A 9,035-nucleotide genomic window follows, 5' to 3' on the forward strand; every position below is an offset into this window, starting at 1 on the left:
AGTTATTAATCAAAAATACTTGGTACACTTCCACTCATTTCCACACTTAAGATAATATTTTGATTTCTATAAATCATCTTTACATTGTATAATATTCGCCAGTCTGAAGATGTCCATAATGGGATGAAAGCGCTAATTGGTCAAACAAATAAGTGGAAGTGTACCCAAGGAAGTGTGCAAAGTTATTTCATTTAAAGTGTTCAAAAAATTTGTTCGTAACTAGTTTTAAAAAACGTGTTCACGTTGTCATTTTTGTGTATGTTTAATTATGATTTGATTATATCACGTATTACGTACTATTATTTTATTTCTTACAAGTTTTTTTTGCTATTTTTTTAGGATTTATTTCAATATTATTCTAAGAATATGTTTTAACAGCGTTTTTATTTATTCTAATAAAATCTAGTATTTATTTGCAATAAAAATTTGATATTCTTTTTTGCATTCAAATAAGAGTTGTATTAGCATAGCATACTTTCTAGTCTCCCGGTTGATCTATTTCCGCTAAATTCTGTCGTAAGTGTAATTCGGAATTCAGTCGACAACCAGACGCGGGCGGTAGCGCTTGCTAGCGGGATTTTAAAAGGAATGAACACAATTTCTAACTTTATTTTGCATAAATATGCTTTAATTTTATATTTTTTATGTAACATCTTTGAATAAAGATCATTTTTAACACATACCATTGTAAATAATTTGGTATTTTAGCTTACATTTCAAAATATCTCGACTTATGCTTGTGGTCACATTGTGTTACACCACCGGCTGCAAAGGGATTATTCAGCACAGTCTTTTAAGAGTTAAGTACGTTTTTTGCATAGAATTAAGAACAGTCCAGAAACCGCATACGCACATCAAACAGAAGGCGACTCAACTACTCATAAATTAGTAGGTTTACGTTTTGACCCATTAGTTTTTTGTAGACGTCGCTCAGTACGCAACTCCTGATTCGAATTTAACCATGCCGTGTTGTGTCCTTAAAAAGTGTAGAAATACTGCTAGGATCTTAAAGAAACAGGATGCAATCACATTTCATGTGTAATTAGCAAATGAATTTGTTTGTCACAAATCCATTACTTAAAAATTGAATTCTTTTTCCATCTGTCAGATTGTCGAAGCAACAAAATGAACATTTCGTTAGTGTTGCCAGGGTAGTAAATTTTTTTACCCTACTTTGCTCATATAATAAGATAAATAATTAAAATTGAACCTCAGATTTAACAACGCCGAGGTGGACATTTGACCGACATTATCTTTAAAACATAAAATATTATTTAACATGATATAAAAATATCTGTTTTATGTAAAATAAAATTTATTTTAAGTTCAAAGTTCATTAATTTAATTCCTCATATTAAATGACCCTTTACTTATCTACTCTATTGTGTCAATCAATGTTTCCGAGTGCACAATAAAATTTTAGAAAAATTAACAAATTGTTTTTTTTTACTTTACATTTGTGTTATGGTTATATTCTTCGCGATCTGGCAATATTACGCGCAGACTTGAAGTATGCGCGCGGCGAAAGTGTGTCTAATACCCGTATGCAGAGACAAACATTAAGGTGAGGAGAGTACATTCTATTGTCTTCACCTTCGGGTTATTCTCTGCACTTGAAATTAGAATGTACTTTCCTCACCTTAAGTTTTGTCTCTGCATACGGGTATAAGTGGGGGAATTATTGGACACAGTCCGATGTATTCAAATATGATTCTACGCTCCTTCTGGACTATTCTTAATTCTATGGTTTTTTGGTTAAAATAAAAATATAACAGTTAATAAACATGACATTATTTGTCATACACGAGCGATATGTCACAGAAATGGCCATATTTCACAAGTAGGCCTTGTTGATATCAGATCATCGTAAAGTTATTGTAATTAGATAAATGCAAGTATTGTATCGATCACAAGTCTCACAGATAGAAACTACACCACACAGATTTTGAGATTACTCAAATAACCTACAAACACAAGGATAAGACAATACGGAACTATCACATTCAGTTTTTACAAAATTCACAATTTTTTGAGCAATAAAGCAACCTTGGTCACAATTTTAATGCCAAATACAGTAGAACTTGGTTGTAACGAGCAGATTAAAGGTTCTGAGCTATACAATTTAACAACCAAAAAGTCACAACAGCTTTAATATAAAATCATCTTTAAATTGACGAAATGGAAAACGAAATGTTCTTACACTAGTTATAAAATTAGTCAAAAGGTATTTTTTATGTAAACCATGTACATATTTTATTTTGAATGGTAACAATGCATAAAAAAAACACTGAGAGAGCAGTACAATTATTGATTTATTCTTACTTTAGAACATAATATGTTTTTTAATGTACGGTTATTTGTGAAAATGACGGTTACTTATTATACCAACTACTTTAATATAGGTATATGTAAGTAGAATAACAATATATTATAAAAGGGTATAGAATCTAATGGAGCTACGAAAGTTCAGATATATCATTACAGGAATCTATAATAAGTCAAGTATTTCTGTTTAAAGTTTAGTAATAATGGACCTATGAACCTATCTATGCAGAAAACCATGCCAATTCACATCATAAACTATGTGATCTACATATCAAAGTGATTATTCAAATAACTAGATAGTTTGGAGGATGAAGAGAGTAATAATGAGGGAATAATTTGAGGAGTATATTTACAAAGATGGCCAGATGTCTCATTTAGTTGTTTTTCAATATGCATTTTAAAAATTCAAGTTAAGCCACTTAGACTTCGATATTAGAGCATTAAATTATATATTATATATATTATTAACAAAACTTTAAAAAATCATAAGGCTGATAATATGATACATATTTTTTTTAATATTTTCCTTATTCAATAACCTATTAACAAATACTATTTTTTTTAAAACCACTGAACTGAAGCATAAGATTATTTCAGAAGAGGCTAAAGAATTCAAAACACGTCTTGGAATTCCATCTAAAAGCATATTGCACAAAAGGAAACCTTGGAAAATTAGTATCTTGTAAGATGATCAAAAATCCAAAACAATAAAAAATCTAAATAACGTAAAACTAGAGAATGCTGTCAAAATTTAAAAAAACTTTTGATTCGTATATTATAGAATTTTTCAAAGATAAGATATGTACATACCAATATGATATTATTGTAGAAAAAATATGCGATATTGCACTATCACCAACAAAATATCACATTTGTTTAAAAATATTTTTTTTGCTCTCCAGTAAAATTGCTGATTTAGACATACCATAGAGTACTTCTGGGGGTGTGATATAATAAAACTATTTTGCATGTGAGAAAAGCCATATTTGAAAACATACCCCTCTCTAATATTATATTTATAATCTTCTTAGTAATACGTAAATGCATTTTTTACACAACTGATATAATTTTTTTGACAATATGATTTTTTGTTAAGAAGTTGAATGGAAAACACAGGTAAGTTGTTGACTAGACATTTTTTGGCATTAAAATAACGATGAATTCATGTGAAATTTCTTACTACATAAAGAGGCAACTTTTCATAAAAAATATAAATTTGAGAAAAAAAACTATTTATAATATTCGTATACGAAGAATGCATTATTTGACGGGTTGAGTTATTATATTAATAATGCACTGTTCATGAATCAAATTTTGACAGTGTCGATTTACAAGTTTTGCAGTCAAATACTTAGGTTATTAATTCTTTGGTTAAAACATTTGTTAAATACATTTTCACTATGAGTTTCACTAAGTGTGAACTATGCTTTCTATTCGTGTATCATCTCATTTTTAAAATATATTTTTTATTACTAGCCAAATTTTTTATTACTAGCTTGTTACATTGGTGAATTAGAGTACGGAACAACCGTCATTACATTGTTATTGCGATATCACCGGGAATCGAATATGGAATCCCCATATGTGTAGCAAGTTTCTTAGCCATTGCAATACGGGAGCTGCCTTTATATCACCAATTAAAATCACTAAGTTTATGGTCAAGCATTTTTAGTATGTATGTGAATGTTTGAATATAATCACTACATGGAGTAATAATACGCCACTGGCTAATAGAGTCACCCATTCTATAATTATCAAACACTAAGTTAGCTACAGTTTACAGCGATGCAACGGGCCATAGGTACTCAGGTTGAGAAATTTGTAACGCTTTTGTTTTATTGTAAGAAATATGAATGGATAACTAATAAAATTTATTTAATGGTCAATTTGGAAATAGCAATTTTCCACGAATCGGTTAGCAAAGTAGTCAATAAATAATAAATATTATTGCTTTATTTCACTTGTTTCAATTAAGATTTTCAGATTGTAAATTACACCAAAAATTTTCAAAATTCTTGTAGAATTACTGGGAAAATTTAATTCTAAAATATAGGTTGCATACAAAATATATCTTTGGATCTTATCATAAGTCTTTCTAAGGCATATCTTATAACTCACAGCAATATACTTGTAGTGTTTAACTACGCAGTTTCAAATTACTTGGCACAGACTCTTTTGAATATCAAAGTATTCATTTATTTCGAAACTATTTACTGTATTGTCTAGTATGTTTTACATTAAAATTTAACATTAAATACACATTACGATGTCCATTATTTTAAACAATGAAATAAACTTTCTAATCACTGTTTCAATAGAAATATTGTATTCAGCACCTCTACATTCATTATTTTTCATTTGTGCGAGTTTTTACAAAAAACATAAATTTATTTTTATAAATACAAGTCAACCAACATTTTTACAGTTTAAATGACAACTTTGCGAAGAGCTATGTCATTTATTTTCAAAATTGATACATCAGGTAGGATTTATTATATGTGCTTGCTAATAAAAGTAATTCCTCGATCTTTATTTGCGGAGTGTTATATGCACGATCGTCGACCAATACTTAGCAATGGAACTATAACATGAAAGATGTCTGGTACCATAAATCCAATGTCCCGAACAACCTAAGAAGAAGAAAAATATTTATAGAATTGTATTACTGAAATTATTTTAAATGTATAACTTAGTAAAAAGTCCTGAAGAAGAGTTTTAACAAATAAATACCTTAACATATTACAACAGAGATGAAGAACACTTTAGAGAAGGAAATATAGAAGTTTAGGCATCTACAGGGCTTATGACCTGTCATTGACTGGTTTAAGTGGCCACTTTACACACTCATCTCTGTTGTAATATGTTAATATTAACAGCTCCCTAGGGGTTGAATCCGGTCCTTGTTTACTAAAATTGGGACAAACTGAAAATCTTGTAAATAAATACCTGTTTTTTTCTTAGTATGTGTTCCAGACCCGCATAACTAGTTGTAAAATTATATAAATAAAAATGAATGGATAAATACGATAGCTGGATACCCCGACTAAATTAATAGACTGAAAATATCACGAGCATTGCCCATGGGTTGCAAAAACTGTATTTTGGACAAGGGAATAGGGTTGTTTTTAGATTGATACATTTTTATATAAGAGGTTTTTATTCAAGGTATGATTTTTAGCGAGGCAGAGCCTCTCTAGCCTCACTTTTAAAACGGTAACTGGGATGATTTATAAGAAAACTTAATGCTACGCTAACGTAAAGCAGAGGGTATGAAAGATTTTAATGGACTGTACCTACGTATTTAAAAAAATATATTATTTACAATGTTTTTAAAATACATCATTACTTGAATTTCCGATAAATGACTATTTTTACTAATTTTTATGTGATAAAGTCACAATATTGGCCATGCACATTTTTTCATCGTTTTTAGGCATCGGATAAGTTTACCTGATGAGCATGCCCTTCTCCCTGTAGAACATTAACAAGAAACTGGTCCCTCGAAGCAGCAACAACATGCATCACAGCTATTGAAGTTATTGTTAAGGCCGGGATTACCGTCACATGTCTCTCTCGATTACATAACCATAAAACCACACAAGTCGATAGTACTTCAGAGATCTGCAATATAAAAAAAAACGCTGACTAGTAGTATAAATGGACTGGGTTTATTAAATAGTGAACTAGACTCGGGTACATTGTATACCTGTCATGGTTGGCATGAAATATTTATTTAAATGCTCTTTTTTCACTGCAATATTTTATAGTCATGGAATAAATGCATATTTCAATTAAACATCACCATCAACTTGTTCACTGTTCAGGCTGCAAGACTATGAAACGCTTTAAAAAGAAATATAAAAAATGCACCTCCATTATGTAATCAGTCATCTCTACTTCCATTGTAAAAACGGTGCTGTAATGTCGTGTTACATTAAGCAAAAGACGAGATATTTTGAAATACAAATATTCAAAAACAAAAATTTAACACTTTCTCAATTATACCTGTCTCAGATTGTTAGAATCTTAATATTCATATCAAACACTGATTTGAGTCTACTAAATTTATTTTTAAGAAAAAAGTACATCGATAAAAGAAGTCATCCTCTCTAAACTCTATTGTAATGTAAAATATGCCAATATCCAGAGAGATACTGTAAAACAGACAATTCTTTTAACAAGTTAGTTATGAAAAAGACAGGAGCAGAACCTTAGAACTCATTGATGGCACCACAAATAATAGAAATAAACGATAATACTTACAGTAAAAAATAGCTGGTGATACCACTGCGAATAAAACTCGTCATTATAATAGTTAATGTATATCCACCAGGAATAGTAATGGGAGAACAGAGATGAGAAGAAGAGAAGAGACATGGAGTATCTCAAGCGACACGTGAGCCACAGCGTTACTAACCAACGCACGCACTCGTGTAGGAGAATCACACACAGCGCTACCAAGATCCATATCTTGAACGTGTTCTCCGTAGAGTTGAAGTAAAAGTGCTTATACGATGCTATGCCTGATTCGTATGTTCCTGAAATAACAACAAAATGTACCGAAATAAAATACAAAAACAGTAATACTTCCTTAGACGGAAAATTAAAATCAAGCCGGAAAGAAGTGAAAGAAATGTTTTTATTTTATTTATTTAATAGCCAAATAAGAACGATCTAGAAAAGCGTTTGAAATCAATCATTTCAACATCCGGGCATGACATTTCTCGTTTTGCCACAATACCTTTGATTTAGAAGACGGAATGGTCTAAATACAAGATTATTTTATTAACAACTGTTGGCAGTTGTTTTGTTCATTGGTTTTTTTAGTTTCATTTTATTTCATTCTAAGTCCACACTAAATGTTGCATTAGGTACCCGTAACGTTTTTAAGGTGGATGGTTTATTTACAAATTTATGCGAGTATGTTAAGAGTGAAAAAACAAAATGTTATATTTAGTCATAAAGGTGTGTTAAACGTGCTTTATTTTTGTTTGTTCTTAATATGTGCTTTTTAAAATATTTATCAATATTATTTAAGTCTCGAATTGAGTTGTAGTACCTCCTGGAGTGATATTCCAAACGCTCTTGCAGCCGTAGAAAACACTTTTATATAGGAGAGTAAAGTGTTTTTTACGGCCACGAGAGCAGTTCAGAATAGCACCACTGGGAATGTAATTCATATGTAATATATGATTTTTCAATAAATAAAAAATATGGCTCATGAGTGTGTACACAATATATATAAAATTTTACCGGACAATGTCGTTCATTATTACTATTATTATGGATAATTTATAAAGCGTCATTTTAGTGAAAATCACCTCAAGGGCGCTGTACAATAAACATCCCAACACGTTTTGCAACTACATAGCGGGTGGACGGTTGGGATTCTAGTTCCTTGTTTCCAATTAAAATTTAATTTAATTTAATAACAGATAGGAGCTAGATTACAGCATGTCTTGTAGCTACAGAGCGCATGGACGGTATGAAACTTAGCCCCCATTTACATTATTTAAAAATTGAATTTTGGTTTTTCTAATTACTTTTTCAAAATCGTTTACAAATGAGAGCTGGATTACAACATATCCTTCAGTTCCAGAGTGCCTAGACGATTGAAATTCTAAACCTTATTTATGAATTTTAAGTTTGAAATAATTTGATAGTTTATGACATTTACTTTAACGAACGTCTTACACCTACAAAGCGCATTGAAGAATTCCATTCTAGTAACCTAACAATGATTATAAGAAAAAAATATACATTGAGCAGAGTAGTAAGTTAGTCGAGTGTTGATATGATAAAAAGTAAACAATAAAGAACCAAATAAATAAACCACTGTTTTGCATGTCACAAGCTAGTCAAACATCTACCTATGCCAACTAAGAATAAAATAAATATGTGTTTGATAGTTTGTACTTAATATACCATATTTTAAAGGAAGAAATTATGGTAACTGTTGGTAACCTTAGGTCTAATAGAGTTGGTCACCATACACTACTTATGTACCGAAACATTATTCTTGGGTTGTAAACATGGAAAACTAGAATTAAATTTTAAACAATTCTACAAGACGATAAGACAAATCATGCATAAAATTATATTTACCTTTGAATACAGTATCCCAACAGGAGCATGTGCAAGTTCGCTTGTCAACATCCCTCGCATAATCTTGCCAAAAGAACCACAAACAAAATATATGTATCGGGGGTAAAGAAGCTGTGAAAAGTATTCCAGCGAGCGACGAGATCCATTCGTATCTGAACTTCCTTTTAGAACTGTAACTTCTGTCGAAAAATTCTGCGGAAAGCATTCTCGATTGCGGCAATTTGCAGCATATGTGTCAAGATATCACATATGTATTCACGGCATCTTCTACTAGTTATTTATGTAATACAAACGGCGAGAATCTAAGTACCCCTCTGCTTCAAACGGAGACAAAAATATACCAGATTTACGTTAAAAATAGATCACGATATCCGCGCCTGGAAAACACATAATGTCCATGTGTTTATTTGTTAAAATGTGTCGGTTTAACACGATTGTCTGCCGATTAATCATTGTGCTATGATTTAAAATAAATAAAAGTTTAATATTTAATTCATTCATTTTACGAAACCAATATAATGGCGTGCGTTATTTAATATTCACTATAAAACTCCTGATATATAGCGCTGACCGGCGCACGCGAACCGGAACAGCTGATATCTGTC

At 30.7% G+C, this 9,035-nt stretch overlaps 1 protein-coding gene across 1 annotated transcript; it reads right to left on the reverse strand.

The window, feature by feature from the left end:
• Nucleotides 1-3,691: 3,691 nt before the first annotated feature.
• Nucleotides 3,692-8,750, reverse strand: LOC148270717 (uncharacterized). The gene is made up of 4 exons (XM_088242269.1): nucleotides 8,431-8,750; nucleotides 6,589-6,863; nucleotides 5,776-5,946; nucleotides 3,692-4,955 (listed from the first exon to the last, which is right to left on the reverse strand). The coding sequence occupies exons 1-4, from the start codon at nucleotides 8,633-8,635 to the stop codon at nucleotides 4,869-4,871; spliced, it is 738 nt and encodes a 245-aa protein (XP_088098395.1). The 5' UTR covers nucleotides 8,636-8,750; the 3' UTR covers nucleotides 3,692-4,868.
• Nucleotides 8,751-9,035: the final 285 nt, after the last annotated feature.

Source organism: Micrasema longulum, unplaced genomic scaffold (assembly GCF_059751315.1).
Source record: "Micrasema longulum isolate JH-2025_06_02 unplaced genomic scaffold, ASM5975131v1 h1tg003545l, whole genome shotgun sequence".
In the NCBI taxonomy this organism is placed as follows: Eukaryota; Metazoa; Arthropoda; class Insecta; order Trichoptera; family Brachycentridae; genus Micrasema; species Micrasema longulum.